Below are 21,931 nucleotides of genomic sequence, written 5' to 3'. Positions count from 1 at the left end.
CATAAAACAGTAATTTGCAGCAGGGTGGTTGTTCACATGCTGATGGACTAGACATCAGGGTAAAGAATGCAAAACCTTGTCCTGAGAGTGGAGAAGCTTCCATGCTGGATCAGGCATAAGGTCCGTCCAGCCTGGTCTCCTGTCTTGAGCACTGGCTGAAAGAAGATGCCTGGGGAAGAATGCAGGAATTTCCCTCAGGTTCCCTCCTGCTCTCAAGCTTTTTCAGCTTCCATCAGGACTTCCTGAGTCAGATGTGGTTTCCAGGAATTTATTCCACCCTCAGTAGATTGTTTGGTTTTAATTATTTTTTTCCCTAAGAACCTGTCTGGTCTCCCCTTGACTAAAGTGGATTTGTTTCATCCTTGCTGTCAAAACCAGCAGATTTTTGAGTAATGTTGTGATGACATGTGTAGATCCATCTTCCCAGTCTCATTTGGTCCAGAGTTCTGAATAGCATTTTGGCACCATCCCTCCTCTTCTGAGTGGCAGCACTGACAGATTGGGTTACGCCATGACACTGGCACACACTGGGCTTGCAACAAGGTAGGCAGTGGAAATGCTACTGAATAAAGGAGAAATGATCCATGCTTGAAAAAACATGGAACTGTGTCTGTCTGTAGTAAATTAGTATAGTGTGGAGCAGAGACTCTGCACTGCCAGGATCTGTCAGCTCCTGTAAACCAGTTATCCAAATGCTTTAGCTTACGTTTTCTCATGCTGGTGTTAAGGGGTGGTTTTGCTCTGTTAGGACCAGAAACCATTTCACAACTGTGACAGTAACAGCTTCAGTCCCATTTAGTCTTTACTGTAAGAAGACAGCTTTATAAAACCCTGAATGTTTCTCAGCAAACAACCTGTCCAAAGTTAAACAGTGAGGGAGCAGCTCTGTTACCTTCTCAGAAGTGACCCAGAGGATCCATGTGGTAATGATGTGCTGGCAACCAGGTAGCGAGTGTATTTGCTGCTGGATGATAAAATCTGTGCTTGTGAAAACCTGCTCTGTTTAACAACAAGAACAAATCTGTGTCTGGATGCAGCAGGTGAGAATAAAGGGATTTTATTAAGAAAGCAAAGTGCGTACATTGGAGGAAGTGGAACCCACCCAGTATGTGCTGCTGAACAATGCTACCAGGCTCATGTAGCTGGGGAAAGGGGGACAGTCAAGTATGTTTGGAAACACTGGAAAAGGGCTATGATTGGAATTCACAGAAATTGATTTGTCTTAACATGAAGTAGAGCTTCCTCCCACCATTTCAGCATCTGCTCCCAACAGAGTTGCCTTTAGCTGTATGTCTGGAGATCAAGTCTGATGAGGAACATCTGAGGAACTGGGGTTTAGTCTGGGAAAGAGAAGGCTCAGGGCGACTTCATCACTCTCTGCAACTACCTAAAAGGAGGATGGAGCCAGGAGGTGGCTGCTCTCTTCTCACAAGGGGCAAGGGGTAGGACAAGAGGAAACAGCCTCAGGCTGCACCAGGGGAGGTTTAGAGTGGATATTAGGAACAGCTTCTTCCCCAGAGAGTGGTCAGGTATTGGAACAGGCTGCCCAGGACAGTGCTGGAGTCACCATCCCTGGAAGTGTTGACAAATCGTGTAGATGAGGCCCTCATGACATGGTTTAGTGGTGGCCTTCGCAGAGCTGGGGAATGGTTGGACCTGGTAACCTTAAAGGTCATTTCCAACCTAGTTGATTCTATGATTCTCTGTTTTGTGTCGGCAAAGTTAAGTGCTCCCTGGGAGGGAGGAGATATTGCTGTGCACTTTCAGCTTGTGTGGTGGCCATTGCAACACTGGACCTGATGGAGAAGGAGGAGAGCTTGTATGTCTGTAATGATGGGAGACAGGTCACTCATTTCCAAGCGAATTTCCTTTTTGTGGAGAAATAATTAGAGCATCCTCAGCCTGGGCAGCAGCTGAAGTGTGCTTAGTTAATCACTGTACTTTGGCAATGCCTAGAGAATGCTATTGAGATTGAGGGCTGGCACTAGGGGCTACACTTAAGAACACAGTGCCCAAAGGGCACACAGATCAGAACCATCAGGGAAAAGATTTATCTCAGTTTTTTTGTGTGTGGAGGTGGTGCAGAGGGGAGGTGACTTATTTGAGCTCATGTTCCGAGTTTGCAGTAAGAGCTGGAAACTGAAGGCGCATCTCTGAAATGGGAGCAAAATGTTTCAGCTGCAAATCTCCCTTCCCTTCATGGTTGTCCTAACCTCCCAGGTTGTGTTGGTTCTTGCTGTCAGACACAGGGTTAGCATATACCCACTGCGGGTAGACGATGTAAATCATTCCAGTCCTCTGGATCCACTGTAGGCAACTGCTTGTGTTAGCAAAATGGCAAATGCTCAATAGGCTTCAAATCATGGCTGCATGTCCACTTCTGCTCTTTGATGGCTCAGTGGCTATAAACCATGGCAGTGCACAGAGATGAGATTTGAATCCAAAGGCGCAGTGAATTAGTTTGTTCATTACTAGCATTTTGCCCGATAATCACTTGGTACCGCCTGTCCTGGCTGCGTTCACATTATTTGTAAGGAAATACAACAGGCTATCAAGCACCTGCAAGATGCAGGAGCCTCTGTGGCCAGAGCAGTGCAGCTTAATGCTGCAGCAAGCTGAGCCCAGCTGAATTGAGCCCAGGAAATATAAAACCATAAACACCCCAATACCTGCCAGCTCTCACATCCCGTGCAGACAACTCCTCTGCTTCCTGCCCCCCAATACACACAGAAATGCTCTGCAGCAATCTGCCACAACCTGCTCCCACACACAGAATCCTGGGGGTTTATAATCTGAAAGTTAAAATAATGCTCCTGCCTTTGGTGTAGAAGCTCTGCTACCAATGTGGAAACTACTTTCTCTCCTGTTTTGTCTACAGCACAGTGCACAGCCTGGAGCTCCAGCTCTTCTGCATCTCAGGGAATCACCTGTGAGTGTCCCAGGGTTGTGCTACAGGACCTAATCCTGCTGATCCCATAGTCGCTAGTTCAAAGACTTGTGCCTGGATTAAGTGATGTAGGGATCAACATCTGGACAATAGCTGTTCCTCCTCTTCCTCCAAATATAAGCAGTCAGATGTCCATGAAATGTCCTTAATGTTTCCACTGATGGAAGAGCAGCATCCAGTATCTGCAGACCTTCTGTTAGATTCTCTAAGCTCTTCCCCTGGCACTTTTGGGCTGTCCTGTTTCATGATCTCTCCTTATGTAGTATCTTGATTCTCTTTTTTATTCAGGATGTCTCTCAGCTTTGTCTTACCAGTAAATTTTAGGAGCACTCTGCTGCTTTCTTCTTTTGAGGTAACAATTCCCTATCTAACACTTCATGCTGAGCCCTCTCCATAGCAAAATCAGTTAAACTCCTGGAGTCATCTGTAGGCTGGACAAAAATGCGGTTCCATTGTCATCTAATAATGTGACTTGTAGTCATCTCCAAATTTAGAGGTTAGTCTACTGTAAATTAGAGCAAAAGTCTCTAAAGCTTGATGAGAGATCTTCTGTCCAGGGATGATCTTCTGATTTCATCTCCACTGCCGGTGTTATTAGCAACCTGATGAATAGGGGACACTTCTAATTGAAAGACATAAGATCCTTTAAATTGTCTGCCTTGACACAACAGGAGTTTTTTTGGTGATTTCTGGATAGGCTAGCTTATTGCTACAGCTAACCCAAATCAGTCTACAAAGGAGATGAAAGGGACCTGTCTTCTGTACTTTGGGATGTACAAAAGAGGTTTGTCAGAAAGGATCTGAGCACAGAGGCTTACCACATGGAAAAGATGGGCTTCTGTTCTCTATATATCAAAGCAGAGGAAGGAATATGCCAAGCCACAGAATTGATTAGGTTGGAAGGGACCTCTTGTGATCATCTAGTCTGACCCCTGTGCTCAAACAGGAGGTTTGAGCATGTCCATATCCAGTTGGGTTTTGAATATCTCCGTGGATGCAGACTCCACAACATCTCTTGGCAGCCTTGGTCCAGTGTTTAGCCACCCTCACAGTGAAAAAAAAAAAAAAAGTGGTTTCTTGTGTTCAGATAGAATTTTCTGTTTCATGTGTCCCGGCCCATGGTGGGGGGTGGAACTAGGTGATCCTGAGGTCGTTTTCAACCCAAACGGTTCTATGATTCTATTGCCCCTTGTTCTGTCAGAACTGTTGTACTAGCATAAGGTAGCTCTGGAAATACCAACCTGACTGGAATTACTGCTAGCATTACCCTCTTCTCCCTTCTCCTGAGCTCTGAGGCTTAGCAAGGGTGGTGACCTTATCTGCATTGCAATCTCACCCTCTCACTGTACCAGCCCTCTAAAATATAAACAGAGCTTTGCCTTCATTGTCCCTCAGTGTTAACCCTGAGCCAGGCTTTATGGTGTCTCTCTTTGTTCTTGCAGGAAGAGCTGGCGTATGGATTGTGGGAACAATGCAAGGTGGAGATACAGAGGAAGATGTAAGTAACCATCCCATGTGCCTGTAGAACTTTTCTGAGTGCTTCAGAATGAAATCCCTCTCCTCAGCTAGAGAAACATCTTTTCTCCATGCCCACCCCTGCTTTTCCATCCTTTCCTCCAGCTGACAGCTTGCTCATCTGCATAATAACACATTTTTCGGTTTTGTTTGCTCTTGTAATCTCTGCCCTGTGCTTTACCCTCAGCCGGCAGTGCATAACTAACAGCCCACAGCTGCAGGAATGCCATGGATCAGGAAGCAGGGGTTAATGGGCAGGTTGTGAGCTAGCACAATTCCAGAGTCCCAAGGGGAAGGTTAAAAATGAGAGGGAAGTGGATGGGGGAATGCACTTCTATAGGACATAATAGTGCCACAGCTGTCTGGCACTGCTGAGTTAGCCTGCAAAGCTCTGCACTGACTATTTCTCCTCCAGGTGGGGCCAGAAGATTAAAAAACAATGCTACTGAGCGTTCATTGCAGAGATCTGGAGGCACAAGAGCAATAAACGAGCTAATTCTCTTACTAGAGAAGGATGAGCTGCCCTTTCTGCACTTGCAAATCATGTTCTGCTGTTCGCTTGGGCCACATGGGTGTGGTTAAGGCTGTTTGATGCCTTCTGGGGAATGATGGCATTTAGACCCAGTTCTGGGTAGGGTCAGGAGTGACAGTGCTGTTGGCAAAGATGTGACCTCTGTCATAGTGCTGCCCAATGGTCCTTGACCATGTTCTTGCCAGGTTTGGATAGTCATCCTCTGCAGTTTCTCTTCCCTTTAGACTTTCCTGTTCACAGTTTTTGCACATATCTCCCTGGCACAGCCCTGGCATATCCAGGTGTGGAAAGCCAAGGCCTTCAGACTCTTCTTGCCCTCCACTGCAGCCACTTCAGTTGTCCCATGGCTCTGACCTCTTAATACAGCACCTCAGGAGGCCCTGATGTTGAGAGGCTTTGCTTAGGGACCCTTGCAGGCATCCAAGTGTCTGAGATCAGGGAAGGAAACCAGGGAGGCTGGTTTGAACCCCTCCAGGAGTTAATTGGGCTGTGGAGTTGAGAAGAGAGGAGGCTTCAGCCTAAGAGCCAGTGGCCATATGCCCAGCATCTGTACTTGTTGGTGTGGCATATGATGCCTTAGTTGTGCCTGGCTTTGCTGCCTTCTCCCCTGCTCCCATGCTGGTTTATTTCTGTTTTCTTTCATGATTTTGTACTTTTTTCCCCCCCTACTCTGCCTCCCCTGTTTTTTGCACTCTGGTTCTCCAAGGGGAGATCTGCCCCAGGCACATCCAAGATCATCGCCAAGGCACAGGTGGGTTTCTCTCTTGCAGTTCATTTTCTTTCACTGCACCTTGACTTTTCAGTCTCTCAACAGGTATTTAAACACTTTGCAAAGTTTTTAATACCAGATTCAGCAGAAGTCAGGGAGTTCATTTTTGTCAGCCCTATGAGGTGGGGAAGGAGGCTGGCAATCAATTAAGTGAAGCAGCCACTGTCTAGCAAAATGGGGAGCTGCTGGTGAAACCCCTTTGGGCCATTAGCTGAGTTCTGGCTCCTCATTGGTTTGGAAGGCCAGCAGCACACAGCAGCCTGAGCTGGAACAAAAACTCTTGCAGAATCTGCTGCTGTTCCCTGAAGTCCAAATCTGGATGCACACAAGTCCAGACAAGCAGCCTTCCCCATAGCCTGTGGGTATGTGATAAAGTGCAGGGGAGGAAGCAACTCAGCATCAACCAGCAGTGCCATCCTTTACTACTGAGCTGGCAGACACCTTGCCATCTGAGATATGAACTGGGTTTGAACTCTGCTTTCCTACAGGAGGACTCGGGGGATAGTGAGATTGACCTGGATGAAGATGAAGAGGATGATGATGTGGAAGACAAAAGCATAGAAATCTCACCGAGAAAATTTGTTCTCCGAGCAAGGAAGCCAGAGCCACTGGAGGAAACTGATAATGACTTCTGAGCCTGTAGTAGTAGGACCAGAAGACATCTTGAAATACAGACTTTGGAGAGCATACAAGCCAGGAGCTAATATCCTACCATCTTTTCAGCATGAATTCAGGGGTCTTTAAATAGTGTTCATTAAACTTGAAAATGAAACTTGGATTGTCAGTCCTGGGACTCTCAAATCATGAGCAACTTAACTGTAATGAGAATCACAGTAATGCAAAGTGTGGTTATATCCATAATTGCAGTAGAACTGGCCCTCATGCATTGCAGTGAGCATCATATGCTTGATTTCCCTGCCTTTTATTATGTCCAAACAGTTTTTTTTTTTTTTTTGGCTTAATAAAACTGGATGAAAAACTGCTCTGGGAATACATTTAAATTGTTTTTAAATTTGGCTTAAATCTATTTATCCTAAACATATCCTTTACTTAATCAAGGGCTTGTCTCCACAAAGAGCAGCACCAGTTAGACTGAAGGAGTGAAGGTAAAACTGGAAAGATAGTGAAGGGGTCCTCAGATACCACCTTCAGCACAGCATTTCTCTGTATTTCAGCTGTGTTGGTGGGAATTGTTCTCAAACTTCAGTCTCTGTGTGCTCTGAGAGACTGTGCTGCAACTTCATCTGTATGGAATTAGCCCCTTAATTATTCTGGTACTTCTGGGATGGACTCAGATTTCAGCACTCAAATGGGCCAAAACTTGGGCTTTTGTTCAGTAAGTCATAGTGATGCCATCAGTGAAGGTACCATTCAAGTGAACACAAGGGCTGCAGTTCATCTAGCGTGTTTTCTCTGCTTTAGCATTGCATTTTGTCTTCACAGGAGCAGAAATCAGAGCTTGATTAGAAGAGTTCTTTTTGGTTTATGTTCAAGAGGGCAGATGAGAGTGTTCACTTTTCTTACATCAGCAAAGTACTTTGCTTTCCCCTCTACCTGAAGCCTAGAGGCAGGTTCAACCCCTCTGTTACTGTGCTGAAGGAAAGAATACATGTGAGTTACTTGAAAACCCAAGAGCTTTTTCATCAATCTGTGTCATCGAACCCAAAGGTGGAGCCATCACACCCAAGGCAGTTCCCCATCAGCAGAGCTCACAGCTTGAAATGGCATGTCAAGCTGGGGCAGAAGTTTACAGATGGACATAGCACAGGTTTTGTGTAGTGATGGGACATACATGGATGCCGTGATGTGCTGAAACACACACAATCATACAGGCTGGAGCTGAACTGGCTGGTGTTAGGGCACTTCCTTATACTTTACAAAGTTAATTGGCATTTTGCACCTCATTTCAAAGTAGACACAGCAGATGGTGCTGGACCTCTCCTGCAGAACCGTTAGGGTGGTGCTGTGACAGTCAGGGAGGAGATGGTTGTGCTCACCACATCCCTCTCCCAACGGATAAGTATGTCCTGATTTTTAGGACCTGGTCCAAAAACGTTTCTCTGTGTTATGCAGGAAATCTGTTCTGGTCCTCCCTGTGAGCTGAGATATATCTGACCTATGAGACTTCCCATGAAACTGGGCCCAGTGCCCAAGTCTGGCTTGCAGTTTCAGAGCTAGTTTTCCATGTTATTCCCTATATTCTAGGGTGAAACAGAACACTGACTTGACACCTTGTGTGCCCAGAACCAGGGCACATGTCACCTGCCTTCCAGAACAGCCACCGGGTTCTAGCCACGGTTAGCATTGCAGCTTCTTGTACCAGGCTTGAGCAGCAGCACCTCTGGAGGCAGTGGAAATGAACACTCTGAGCTCTTGAGCTTTCCCCTTGGGATTGTCTGTGCATAGCAAGGTGTGTGCATAGGTGTACAGATCCATGAAATCTATTCCAAATTGTTGTTAACTCCTCGTTTTCTGGAGCTCCAAGGCACAGGAACTGGCTTGGCATTGTTGATCACTCTCTCTTTTGGTGTTTTAGGTAAGGTTCAGCACAGGCTTTGTGCAGAGCTGGACCCGAGCTTCAGCCTGCCCTGAAATAGTGGTGAAAGAGGTGGGTAGGACTTAAATCACTCCATGTTACCATGTTGGAGTGTGTGGAAAAACCATGAGCCTCTTGACACACCAACAACAGGGGAAGGGTATACAGCCAGGGCAGTGGAGGACAGTGCACCTGGAATGGAATGGATTGGAATGGAATGGAATAGAAGGCTGCCCACAGCATCTTCTCAGCTCAGAACCAATTTACTCCGAAATATGTACACATTGCCCCTCTCAGCTTGGCATTTCTCCAGGAGGTTTCTCCACAGAGGTCCATGAGTGGTCTGAGCCCTGCTCAATCCCTTAGCCCTGAGTGCAGCAGCAGCATGTCACAGTGTGGGCTCTGGCTGAGGTGCAGTAGGGAGAGGGGGCAGTGGCTGGAACGGGCTCAGGGAGCAGTTGCTTATTTTGGCTACTGGACCACTTGCAAACCTGGTACCTTCTGGAGAGTTGCTGGATCTCTGCTATGTACATGAAGGAATCACCCAGCATCTCTGCTTTCAGCAGCTGCCTGTCAGAAAGGTGACCTGCTCGGGATGGACTCTGCCTGCAGCTGGGACATTGGGAAGATGCATCCCCGCATCCCAAGGTCACACTGATAACACAAGAACAAGACCCAAGAAGGGCAACTTGAACTTGAGAGGCAGAACTTCATATTAAAGCAGTCCCAGTGCAGCACCAAGTCACGTGTGCTGGAGACAGCCCATGTCATGAAGTGCTGTTCCTCTTATATTCGTGGTTTAAACCCAGTCAGCCACGCAGTCTATCTCTCACCGCGCCCCCCCCCCCCGCCCTCCCCCTGCTCCCAGAGGGATGGGGAGGAGAATCAAAAGAATGCAATTCTCATGGGTTGAGATAAGAACAGTCCAGTAACTAAGGTATAACACAAACCACTGCTGCTGCCACCAATAATAATAATGATAAAGGAAATAACAAGGGAGGAGAATACAACACCACCTGTCTACTGATAATACCCAGCCTGACCGAGCACCGACCAATACCTAGTCCAACCCAGGAGTGAACTAGCCCTTCAGGGTAACTCTCTGTTACATCGTGGCATGATGTGCTGTGGTACGGAATACCTCTTTGGTTAGTTTGGGTCAGGTGTCCTGTCTCTGCTTCCTGCCGGCTTCTCCTCCTCCCTGGCAGAGCATGAGACTCAAAAAAGTCCTTGGCCAGACTAAACATTACTGAGCAGCAACTGAAAACATCGGTGTTATCAGCGCTGTTCCCATGCTGAAAGTCAAAAACACAGCACTGCACCAAATACTAAGAAGGAGAAAAAAATGACAGCTACTGCTGAACCCAGGACACCCTCCCACTCTTCCTCCCACTATCGTGAGGGCTCTTCATTTCCCGAGGTTTTTCTAGGTGTTTCTGTGCATGTGCCTTGGGATGCTGGTCTCTTTGATAGAGAACAGCACTACCAAGCACTTCAGGCATGCTTGGCCAGCACCAACCTGTTATTGAGGGCAAACAGCACAGGTTGCACTCACTGCCTGTGATCTGCTCTGAAGTGTCTCTGTCCATAGCATCACTCTCATCTGAGCAAGGAATCAGCAAACCCCTCCTTGTCTCTCTGGGATTTTGTAGGAATCTGCAGACTGGGCTGTATTTAGGCAGGTGAGAAGAGGCTGCTGCGAATCCTGCCCAAGTTTCACCTCATCCTCCTAGGATCGCTGTCAGAAGCAGACGGAGAAGAGCTGGTGCTGAGAGCAGAGTCCTGAAGCCCTGGCTGCAATGTTTACCCACAGTGCCTCAGGCTGGGACAAGAGCAGAGCTCCGAGTGGTCAGGATGTGCCTGGTGTGTCTGCGCAGAGCACTGTAACCCGATGGAGATCACAGAAGGGAGTCCCTGCTGCCGGGGTGGTGGTAAGTCACCCATGAACAAAAGAAGGTCTGGCATGTGGGATCTGCCCCCTCCTCCCTCCTTTTTGCATTTCACCCCTTCCTTGAGGCTCTCCCAGGGCCTGGATGAACAGGGACATGGTATATATCCCTCAGCTTTCAACACAAGAGGGTCTTGACCCTCCTGTGCTGCTGAACCAGAGGCTGCAGTCCTCCTGGGCTGTTCCAGGTAGCTCAGGAGCTCTCCTCAACCCAGCTCTCCTCCCTGTGACAGGCAGACAGGGCCCAGGCAGCTCCCTGTAAATCCATGCTGGCCAAAGGAACCACTGGATCACCTCCTCGCTGCGGTCAGGCACCTCACACGTCCACCACACAGTTGGGGGAGTTTGTCCGGATGGCATCAGAGATCATCTTGGCTCCCGACTGGCCAATGCGGTTCCCCTGCAGGCTGGGAGGAAAGAGGAGTTCAGGCTTGGGCATGGGGCAGAGCAGGATCCTTGGTGAGTATGAGAGATATTCCCAGCTTTACACCAGCATACAGCATCATCTGTATCCTCCCCATACTATGCAGGGGCTATTCTGGAGAAAGCCTCTGGGAGGAGCTGAGCCAGACCATTCTTATGATATTTTAGGCTGTATTTTGCTTTTGGGTGGCTCTTTGCCGCAGAGGCAGCCCCAGAGAGGGACTGTGGAGAAATGAGATGAGTGGGTATGGTGTCTGGGAGGAGCACAATGTATCCTTGATCCTTTCCCCACTGGGGAGGTCCCTTTTGGGCAGCTGGGAAAGGGCTGTGCCAGCAGTGAGGAAGGTCCTGTGACGGTTCCTGTTGTCTCTCCCATCCCTGCCTCACTATCCAGTCCAGTGGCCACTTACTTGATGTAGGTGAGGCCGTGGTTTCCCTTCAGAGCAGTGGCAATGAAGATGGCTCCGTCCATGCCCAGGGAGTTTTCCTGCAGGCTGCAGGAAGCGGGAGGGTCAGAAAGCACCAGCCAGGGAGATGTGGCTACCAGGAGGGAATGCATGCAGTGGGCATTGGGAAAAGCCCCCAGCTCAGGGGTTTGCCTCACAGAACTGCTGGCCTCCAGGAAAGTCTGGAAAGGCTTGCTCTGGCTCACCCCAGGGACCAGGATACTCACTTGAGCCAGCAGAGGCTGCGGTTCACCTTCAGCGCGTTGGCCATTGCCTTGGCCCCAGCCACCCCAATGGAGTTTCCCCGCAAGCTGCAGAGAAAGGCAGGCAGTGAGGAGTGACAGCCATGGGGGGCAAGAGGAGGTGGGAGAGGTGTCCCCATGCCAGCAAATCAAGGGACAAGCCAAGTCTGGTAGGACATGATGCAAGGATGCTGAGCTAAGGACCAGGGTCCTGGACACCTCCAGGGAGCAGTGTCACAGCCATGGGGACTTGTTGGCCCCACCAAGAACTTACTCCAGGATCTGCAGGCTCTTGTTGACCATCAAAGCTTCTGCCAGGGCTTGGGCACCAGCCGTGCCAATTGAAGCTACCTGCAGGCTGCAAGAGAGCAAGGACCGTCAGTACATGTCATGAGGGGACTATGGTATGTTAATTGGACAAGCTAATTAGACAGACTGCAATGCCAGGCCCCTGCCACAGCCTGGATACTCACTGCAGATGTGCCAGGGTTTTATTGAACTTCAGCGCAGCAGAGAGGGCAGCCATTCCCTCGTCTCCAATGGCGTTCTCCTGCAAGCTAAGACATGCGAGTGCCGATCTGCCCATGGTCCAGGCACCCAGGAGCAGGGAGAGGGGCAGCAAGACAGGGCGCAGTGTGCCAGGCTTTCCTAAACAGCATGGGGGACCCTGGGCCACACGCACTTAGAGCATCCCCAGCCAGGTACAAATGATGGAGACCCTGGATAGACTGGAGCATGTGGAAGAGGCAGCAGGCAAAACCACCTCCCCTGGAGCAATGTGAGGGCAGAGTCCTTGTGCAGGTCCCTGTACAAAGATGCTGCCCAGGACCTGTCTGCCCATGTCCCCACTTACTCGAGGCTGGCCAGGCTGCTATTGGACTGTAATGCTTGTGCTAGGGCTGCAGCAGCTTTTGCCTGGATGAAGTTCCACTGCAAGCTACAGACAGAAGAAAACAATAGGTAAAGCTTAGGGTGGCGAGAATGCCCACATCCTTCCAGGCTCAGCACCCACTCACTCCCATCCAGTGTGGCAGAGGCCAGGAAGTGACCCATGTGTAAGACATGGTGGCTCTATCCGGATGGCACAACACACCTCCTGTGGAAGGGTGACCCAAGGAAGCCACTCTCACAGATTAGAGGGGCTAAGGCCCAGGGGCAGTGTCCCTCCCAGCATTCATGCAAGCAGCTTCAAACCAAGCCAGTCCAAGGGGGAACTCACTGGAGGGACTTGAGTGCCTGGTTCTCCTTCATCGCTAAAGCGATTGCCTTGCCGCCTTCATCGTACAGCAGATTGGCTGCTAAGCTAGAGGCAGGGGACAGAGGACACAGGTCACACACAGAGTCTGGGACAGCTCCAGTGACTGTGCAGCAGCATTCATGCCCTTCTGTGGCCCATGGGACTTACTCCAGCTTCCTGAGGGTGCTGTTGGTCCGCAGGGCGTGAGCGATGGCGGGACCCCCTTCCTTGCTGATGGAGTTCTCCCGCAGGCTAGGGAAAGACATATGGGGCTGTTGAGGCATGACATTGCCTGTTCCCCCCTCCTTGTCCCCTGCCCTGAATCTGAGACCATCTACTGTAACGGTGGCAGACTGCCTGCCTTGCATCCCCATCAGCATCTCCATTTCTACAGCTATGGGCACTGCTGGCCCATCAGGGCTTGTTCTCAGCCTCCCATCGTGCTGCCATCATTTCACTGTGGGATGTGACGGATACTGTCCCAAGGGAAGAAATCTGTGAGAGAAGATGCTCACAGCTGATGGAGGGACAGAGTCTGCTTTCATCATCCCAGAGTACTTGTAGAAAAAAACAGGCACAAATCCAGGCTGCTGACAAGTTTCTGTGTCGCAGCAGCAGCTTTTGGCCAGTTTTGGTCACTTACTTGAGGTTGATGAGTCCCTTGTTGGAGCAGAGAGCTGCTGTTAGTGCGGTGACCCCAGCACTGCTGATGGAGTTGCTCTGGAGACTGAGACAAATGGGGGAAGATGTGAAGATGAACCAGTCCTGGCATTGCAGGTAGGCTGTGGGTTTATGTTTGGGATGAAATGTGTCACATCTCCCAACCACAGGAGGTGTGGAGGCAAGCCAAGGCTAAAGCACCAACTTCTGAAGCAGCCAGGCCAGGATCAGCATCCCCTGCTCACCACAACAGCACTGGCCCCACTGAGCAGAGGTGTGTTTGCCAGTGCTTTGGACAGTATTATCTGGCCATTACTGTGGCTGCCAGCTCAGCTAGACATGTGGTTCCTGTGGATTTTGTGTCCTTGTCACACCTTGGGAAGCCAGTGATGGACCTTGGGCACAGCAGCTCATGGCCAGGAGCCACCAGCTCTCCACGCTGGGTGGAAGGAGTAATCCATTCTGGCTGCTCTTCCCAAGGGGGATGAAGGTCCCACCATTCCACCCTGACTCTGACGTTACCTTCTGTGTCAGCTAATTCCTATTTGGGAGAAGGCCCAAAGCTACTAGTATCGTCCAAAAGCAGAGAAAAAAAATCATCATCTGGGTTAGGAGTAACTACTTCAGTGGCAGCATTGTCTGACACTGCTCCATGGTGCTCCAGCCTTATGCCCCTGCAGGGGATGTGGTGTGGGAGAGATGTGGGGAGGTTCTGGTGCGGTTTGAGGGGACTGTGAAGGGTGGGAGATGGTGGTGGAGTGAGAAGGCTGAGCTTTACTGGGCAAGCAGGAGACAGGGCATGGAGGGGAGCTTACTCAAGGCTTTGCAGGCTGTGGTTCACCTTCAGAGCTTCGGCCAAGGCGACTGAGCCATCGTCTCCTACTGAGTTGCTGGATAGTCTAAGACACAAGAGGAAGAGCATTATTGGCAGTTATGCTGTAACCAGCTCAGATCTGCTGCTAGAGGATTCATCTCCCCCAGGCTCTTTCTGCTCCAGCAATAAGCATGTACTTGCTGCAGTCTCATTTCCAGACTACATGCACCTCTGTTCTTGTACATTGGATTTGAGCTGAAGTAGTTTTTAACGTGTATCCACAGGGCCTGGAGACCTGCTGCTTGCCTCTGCTGGAAAGAAGACTTGTCCTCTTGTTTTTTTGCGTGGCTCCCTGCACACCCACAGGTTTGAAGAGTATCTCCACAGGGTTGCTCCAAAAGCAGCTCTGTGGGCCTTGCCCCCTTCACCGACACCAACACCCTGGGGCAAAGCTGGCAGAGCCCATCCTGCCTGTGCTACATGGCCCAGCCCCTGCCCACAGCTCCTGCCCACAGATCTATGGTGCTGGTGTCACCGTCCTTCTACCTCATTGTGATCTTACATCAGCTCCTTCAGGCTGCAGTTCTGCTTCAGTGCCTCTGCTATTCTCCTGGCACCATGGGCTCCAATGGCATTTTTCTGCAGTCTGCAAAGGTGAGGAAGGTACCTGTGAATGTCAGGTGCCACATCCCCATCAGTGGCACCTAGGTCTGCTCAGTGGCAGGGAGGGGGGACTGCAGGTCCCAGACACTCACTGCAGGGTCATCAGCCTGTGGTTGGTCAACAGGGCCTCGGCCAGGAAGGTGGCACCTTCCTCCTTGATGGTGTTGTGCTGCAGGCTGCAAGGGGAGAGAAGCAAGGCAAGGAACTGTGAGGGGCAGTGGCCACCATCACAGCATTTGCTTGCCCTTGTCCTTGACATGAAAAGGACAGCTGGCCCCCAAGCATCCTTGCCCAGGGGTCTCACTCCCTTTTCTCCCATGAAAGATGTCTCCTTCCATGCAACAACACCATGAGAGTTCCCACGCAAGGGATGGACCTCAACCTCAGCCTGACCCACTGAAGCTGATGGGCAGGAGGATCCCAACATCTCTGGCCTAGGGCTGCCTGGTCTCTGCTTGCTGCACTCATGCTTACTGCCCAGTACAACTGAACCAGGTTATGTCCAGGGTCTCCCCATGTGCTGGCCTTGGGGGTGGGGAAAACCTTGGCTGGACATGGCTTGTCCTGGGGATCAGCCCCCAGAGGTGCTGCAGCAGTTGAGACTTACTTCAAGGAGAGCAGGACTTGGTTCTGTTTCAGCGCATCAGCCAGTGCTCTTGCTCCAGTGGGGCCAATGAAGTTGTTCCGCAGGCTGGGGTGGGACACACAGAAAAGCCAAGATTAGCAAAATCAGAGTGGCCTGTGCCCAGTTTAAGCCAAATGCCTTCATGTGGCACAGTTTCTGGCCCTGCTGAGCTGGGACATTAGACTGGCTGCTTGCAAGAGTTATGTTCACCTACTGAGCAGCAGTGGCTTTGGGGCTGAAGACCCTCCTCAGCCCAGTCAGGCTGAGTGGGATCCAGCCCCACTGCAGCCACAAGAGTGGTTCCAGGTGGGGAATGTGTGTGGCAGGAGCTGGTAAAGGGGGAACACTTACTCCAGTGCTGTCAGACTCCTGTTTACAAGCAGCGATCTGGCCAGTGCTTTGGCTCCCTTGTTGCTGATATGATTTTCTGCCAAACTGCCCAGAAAAAGGAAAAATTAGGTGTTTTTCAGGGTGGGGGAGAGGATCCTGGCATGTCCTAGGACACAGCTTGGATGACTGAGCAGAGGAAAGTCATGAGGAATGTCTGATTCAAGGTACAACCATGCAAAGCGGTGGATGCTCTGAGGTCTGCTGTCCTGAGGTGGACCCCAGGCGAGGCATTGCAAAGACAGGATGGAAGGGGAATTTCTAGACTTAAAATTCATTGGTGTTCTGAAAAGGGAGCTCAGATCACAGCATGGGAGACTTTGCACAGCCACTTCAGAAGGGCAGGGAGGTGGGAACAGTGGGGATCCATCTGCCTGGGGCAAGGCAGAGCTCTGGGTCAGGAGCCTGTTGCCTCTATGTTAGATGCTCCATGCAGAGCCTCAGGTGTCCAGCAACCAGGTGTGCCCTTGGAAAACAGTTTGTTAGGATAATGCATGGATTTCTACACAAATTTTTAGGAACAGCAAGGAGGCAGTGGTCCTTGGAGGGCTGGGTGAGAGAGCCTGCCCAGCCACCACAAGGATGCAAGGGTAAGGTCACCATGCCTGGACACAGGAGATTGTGTGGGGCTGTGCTTGTCAATAGTACCCAGGGCAGCCAGTGTGAGAGACATTCCTAGAGGACCCCCACCCTGGTTTTGAGGTGCCCCAGCTCTGCTCTGCATCCCCAGGAACAGCCTATCTGCCTTGGGCCAGCTCCTACCTGAGCTTCTGGATGTGGCAGTCCTTCACACTCAGCATGCTGCCCAGCAGCTCCATCACATTGTCCTTAAACTGGTTATTGTCCAGCCTGGAGAAGAAACAAAGGAAAAGCAAAATCAAGTGTTTGGAGAACAGAATGGAGAAAATTCTACCCTGCTGTGACATCTGCCCATCACAGGTGGAGAAACTCCAGCAGAGAGGCAGAGCTGATCCATGGCCAGCCCTAGGGCAGCTCTCTGCTGACAGACAATGTTGGTGGGCCCCTGTCTCCCACTGACACCCAGGATTTTCAGCCACATCCTATCATCCCTGCTTGGTTCCCCTGCAATCTGACCAGGACTCACCTGAGATTGTGGCAGAAGAGGAGCTGGGAGAGAAGGCTCTTACAGACGTTGTAGGTGAGGCAGTTGGAGAGGTTCGTCTCCTCCATGCAGATGTCAGAGACCTGCAGGAGATAAGCCAGAGCAGAGCAGTTCACAGGGGTGAGCATCCCGGCCAAACTCTCATTTTTCATTGCTTCTTCTACCATCTTGGCGACCTCCATGTGCTGGATTTCATGGAGGCAGTGCATGGTGTTCACTGCCCGCGAGGAGATGGCGTAGTCAGTGTTCAGGCAGCTCTGGAGGAAGCTGACTGCTTGGCTCCTGAAGCTGTTGTGCTCGTCCTTCACCAGCAGCCACCCAGAGAGCAGCTTGTTCACCTGCGGGGACAGGAGCCCAGAAAGGAAGCGCACGAAGATGTCCAGCTGCCTGTCCTCTGCCTGCAGGGACCTCTGAACAGCATTCTTGAAGTGGTTGAGGAAACCCAGTTTGGGCCAGGACATCCCGCTCTCCGTGAAGAGATCGAATATTGCCCGTTTTGCAGCTGTGTAGTAATAGATGGCTGCTAGAAACTCCTGTAGGGTTAAGTGGGAGAAGCAGTAAGCTGTGAAGGACTGCATCTCTTCTTTGAGCAGGAGCCGGCTGCACAAGCTGATCTGCAGCAAGGAGAGGTCAATGCCGTAGGCCTTCATGTCCTGCTCATAGAACACGTATCTCTTTTTCAGCAGCCCGTAGAAGGCCAGCCTGCCTAGGCTGCCCACTATCTTCCTGCTGTTGTTCACAGCCTGCTCGATCCTGAGGGTTTCTCTTGGGTTTTCTGGCCAGTCGTTGTTCAGAGCCATTTTAAAATAGTAGGAGTAGATCTCTGAAAGGGTCTTGGGGACACCAGTTGTTTCTTGGGGTTGATCAGTGCTGTGTTTTAAGTAATAACCAATTGAGGAACCACAAATCCAGCAAAAGCCAGGAATGATGCACCTGACGTGTAATGACCTGTTAGCCCTGATGTGATGCAGGACTTGGCCAGATAGGTCTTTGTTGTCTAGGAACATCTGGTCCAAGAAGTCCTTCATCTCTGCAGCTGCAAAACCTCTTATTTCTGTCATTCGGTCAACAAGGCCACCAGGGATTTGGCTGGCTGCTGTGGGCCGTGACGTGACCCAGACAGAGGCCTCCTGGAGCAGGTTGCCACGTATAATGTTGGTGATCAGGTTATCCACTTGGATCTCCTTTTTGGGATCAGTGCATACTACTGTGTTGGAGAAATCCAGAGGAGTCTTGAACTCATCCAAGCCATCAAGGATCAGCAGGGTCCTGGCGGCTCCTGCCGAGATGCAGCTGGGCTCAGTGATGTGAGGGAACGCTGAGCAGATGAGCTTCTCAGCAGAGAGCTTCTCATAGGTGTTGAGCTCCCGGAATGTGAGGGGCAGCACAAAGATGATGTCTCTGTTGATCTCCCCTTTTGCCCAGGTGTAGACAAACAGTTTCACCAGTGTGCTTTTGCCAATCCCAGCAACTCCGATGGTGACAGAGATCCGAGGTGGGATGCTGACCTTGGAGAGAGGGAGGAAGAGCTTCTCCAGAGGGATGCTCTTGGATACATTTTGTAGTCCTTTAGTGGCTTCAATCTGCAGGATGTCATGCTCCTTCTGCTGGATATCAGTCAAACCTTCCACCAGCAGCAGGTTTGTGAGCCGCTGGAGGGAACCCGTATCCAAGCCATTCTCATAGTAGCTTTGGAGACTCTCCAGGTGCTTCTGCACCATGGGTTCTGCACAGAGAGAAATGAAATGTGAGGTTGGGCTGAGGGAGAGGATGGTAGCCACAAATGCAATTGAGAGATGCTTCACTTTTCTTTCATGCCCAAGCAGAGGGGAAACCTCACAGAGCTGTTACATCCAGGCAGGAAGGTGTGTGCTTGGAGGGTTTAAGCACAGCCCTCGGCTTTCAGCCACTACCTAAACTATATTGCAAGATCACTTATCTACAGTGCCATTATGCCTGTGCCTCCTATGGACCTTGCTGGTCTGGACCTTGATCTTGGACTTCATTGCTCTGCACTTGCCTGGTGGCCACTGGACTGTGTCTGAACCCATTTGTCCTGACTGGATCTGACCCTGACCTCTGGATTGACTTCCCAGCTTGACCTCAGCCATGCCTCATCACCATAAACTTGTCTGTTGAGTTGGAGTCTTCACTGAACCTGGTGACTGTCTCTGGCCCTGTCCTGCTCACCTGGCTCAGGTACAACAGCTGCTGGTACAGTGCATTTAAACTAAGCTAAGTTTAAACTAGCTTAGTTTACTAGTACAGTAAACTTAAACTTAGTACTAGTAAACTTAAACTGGTACAGTGCATTTAAACTAAGCTAAGGCTGGACAAGCAGGGGATGGTGCTGCAGACACCAGCTGAGGATGGAGCCTTCCAACCAGGAGGAAAATCTCTCATGGCAAGAGGGTTGCAAGGAGAGCATGAAGTTGATGCAGGTACCAACAGATGGGGTCAGGGCTGCCCAGCCATCCTCTTCCTGTCATCCCTCTGTTCCCAGCCCAGCTGCTGGGACTGAATGGTGTGATCTGGACATTGAGGACATTAAAGACTCCTCAGACTGCCCACAGAAGCGTGCTGAGGGCAGCAAGGGGCCTGGAGGAAGGTCCCTCAGACATGGCAGAGAGTCCTTGTCACCCCTTGGCTATGTCCTTCCCTAGAAGAGACACTGAGATGGCACCATCACTTGCATGAACACTCCTATCAGAGCTGTCAATGCTTCCCAGCTCTGTGCATATCTTGCGGTGCTCCAGCAAGTGCCCATAGCAAGGATATGTGTGCAGACACCCCTCATTCTGTCCAGAGTATACTGCCTACCATAGACAGTGATGTGAAGGTAGAGCTGGGAATTGGTGGTCTCGATGAAGGTCTGCAGGGACTGGGAGGCGAAGCTGCCCTTGCCAGCCAGGAGGTCCACCACAGCCCTCACTTGCTCAGGCAGGGACCTTGCCTCCTGTGCCCACTCTGCCTCCTCTGCTGTGAGCAGGTCCAGCCGCCGCAGGTAGCAGATGATCTCCTCCAGGAACTGCGGTGAGATGGACCTCACCAGCTGCTTTCGGTAGCGGCTGATCCAAGCCTCTGCGAGACAGGAGAAAAGGAGAGTTGGGCCTTGAACAAGCTCTGGGCATGTTGCTCAGGGATGATGGGGAGAGGCAGCTGTGGGGCACCTATTCCAACTCTGAAAGTAGCGTGGGGAAACAAGAGACCTCCAGAGTGACCTGCCAAAGCCCATGAGAGGATGCTGCCCCAAAGCTGTGCAGGCTGTTTTGTCAGGAGCTGCTTGAGCAAGGCAGCAGCTATCAAAATTGGTGTCAAAGAAACTGAAGAGCACAATCATGAAATAACATTTCCTCCTGGAAACCAAGCCCATGCAAAGATAAAAGTCTGAGCAAGATAATTTCTCTTTGGGGACAGCCGTTCCCTCTGTGCCAGCAGAGCATTCCCCAAGCCCTTGGAATAGGAACTGCTGTTGCCCTCACGCCTTGGTGCTCACCTTGTCCCAGTTTTTAATATGAAACTCCACCAAGATGATGGATCTCTGGCTGTCCCGCCACCACTCACCGTCCATCAGAGGCCTCCCGTGATGTGGTGATCCCTGGGTAAGGAACACTGTGTTGGCGGCAGCACGGCCGTCCCATGGACTGCTCTGTGTCTCCCTGCCTGACTCACAGCATCAGTTGAGGCTCCTCAACCTTTATCCATGTTCCTGGTGGAAGAAGAAGAAAAGGATCAACATGGGAGGGAATGCACCCTGAGCTAATGTGTCACTGACTGTGGCTGAGCCAAGGGTCCATTCATCAGTTTTGGCTAAGACCAGAGTCTCTGGTGCTGTGGACCTGACAGGGACAGAGCCAGGACCATCAAGCTGCAGCATCTTTGCCTCATACACCATGAACTTGATGCCTTCATCATCACCATTTGGGTTGGAACCTTTCTAGGGCAGAGTGATTGCATTAACTGCCCTGATGATGTCCCTGTGTCATCTCTGAGTCACCCAGCAAGCACCCGAGTGCCATCAGAGGGACAGCAGGACTGTGGACCTCTCAGGTATTTCCTTCTCTGTGTTGTGAAGGAAGTTGTGGGGCAGCAGCAGAGTGATGAAGAGCCTGTTTTGGTTTTGAACCAACCTCACCACCATCCAGAGCCTCCATCAGGGCTTGCTGAGTGCAGCCAACACCACATCCTGTTGTAGAGCTCTATAGATGCTCTGCTTTCAGCAGCTACATTGCTGAAAGTGGATGATGGTCTCCAGGCAATGTCTCATGCTGGTGAATCATTGCCTGGACAAGGAGCATCTACCTGATCCTTCCCCTCTGGCAGCTGCCAAACCACACTGAGGGCTTAGCGTTTAATTTCAAGAAGTTTGTCCTCTCACTGGGTCCAACTGTTTTTTGAGCAGAGATGGAGAGGGAAGTGCCTCCATGCCCGAGGGTGCCCAGCTTCACCTATGGCTTCTCTGCCAGCCCCAAAGTCATCTCCAGGAGCTGGTTGTGTCCATATGGAAACTTCTCAGCCCCAGGTGCTGTCTGATCACAGAAGCAATGCAAACACAGTGTTTCATTGCCCTGTGTCTCCTGGCATGGCACCCTTTCCTCACCTCCAGTTGGCCTACAGGATGCTGTAGATCACTCACCCCATGATGGTGGTCAGAGACAAGGAGTTCCCTGTGCTGACTTCGCCCAAACCCACTTCTGAGTAGGACATGGGCACTGTGGGGGCTTCAGTGTAGCCTCACCAACAGGTACAGAGAGAAAGCACAAATATAGCTTCACCAGGGAAACTGGGTAGAATTCTGGCTCATGGTTAGGTCCATGGTGTCAGGTTAAGGTGCTTGGAACGTCTCAATTGCAGACTCTTCTGTCTGTCATCCTGCCAGGAGGTCCATGCTGGGGTTTATTTCTCCCACAAGGAATGTGAGGATCCAGCCACCAGAAGCAGTGCAGGTGGTGGCCCCACTGCAGGAGTGGGGACCAGACACAGCATTTCCCAGAGCTGAGTCCCACAGACTTCACTGGCTGACTTCCCATCATGCCCCTTCTGCAGCACCTCCTTTGGAAGGGG

The 21,931-nt window shown here is 50.8% G+C and overlaps 2 protein-coding genes across 3 annotated transcripts in view; one reads left to right on the top strand and one right to left on the bottom strand.

Annotated features, from left to right (window-relative positions):
- Positions 1–6,539, top strand: part of CLUAP1 (clusterin associated protein 1) — a 65,254-nt gene extending 58,715 nt beyond the window's left edge. For both annotated transcript variants that reach the window (XM_005150682.3, XM_034065456.1), the window contains exons 11-12: positions 4,390–4,445; positions 6,252–6,539. In XM_005150682.3, the coding sequence (XP_005150739.2) occupies positions 4,390–4,445; positions 6,252–6,398 (203 nt within the window). In that variant the 3' untranslated portion in view covers positions 6,399–6,539. The remainder of the gene's footprint in view (positions 1–4,389; positions 4,446–6,251) is intronic.
- Positions 6,540–10,563: 4,024 nt separating this feature from the next.
- Positions 10,564–21,574, bottom strand: NLRC3 (NLR family CARD domain containing 3). The gene is made up of 20 exons (XM_034065379.1): positions 21,504–21,574; positions 20,643–20,706; positions 20,432–20,465; positions 19,688–19,948; positions 16,850–18,593; positions 16,507–16,593; positions 15,709–15,792; positions 15,340–15,423; positions 14,825–14,908; positions 14,632–14,715; positions 14,071–14,154; positions 13,239–13,322; positions 12,764–12,847; positions 12,578–12,661; positions 12,212–12,295; positions 11,832–11,915; positions 11,633–11,716; positions 11,344–11,427; positions 11,081–11,164; positions 10,564–10,654 (listed from the first exon to the last, which is right to left on the bottom strand). The coding sequence occupies exons 1-20, from the start codon at positions 21,572–21,574 to the stop codon at positions 10,564–10,566; spliced, it is 3,444 nt and encodes a 1,147-aa protein (XP_033921270.1).
- Between the last annotated feature and the right edge of the window lie 357 nt (positions 21,575–21,931).

Source organism: Melopsittacus undulatus, chromosome 8 (assembly GCF_012275295.1).
Source record: "Melopsittacus undulatus isolate bMelUnd1 chromosome 8, bMelUnd1.mat.Z, whole genome shotgun sequence".
In the NCBI taxonomy this organism is placed as follows: Eukaryota; Metazoa; Chordata; class Aves; order Psittaciformes; family Psittaculidae; genus Melopsittacus; species Melopsittacus undulatus.
This window is presented reverse-complemented; position numbering and strand designations above follow the sequence as displayed.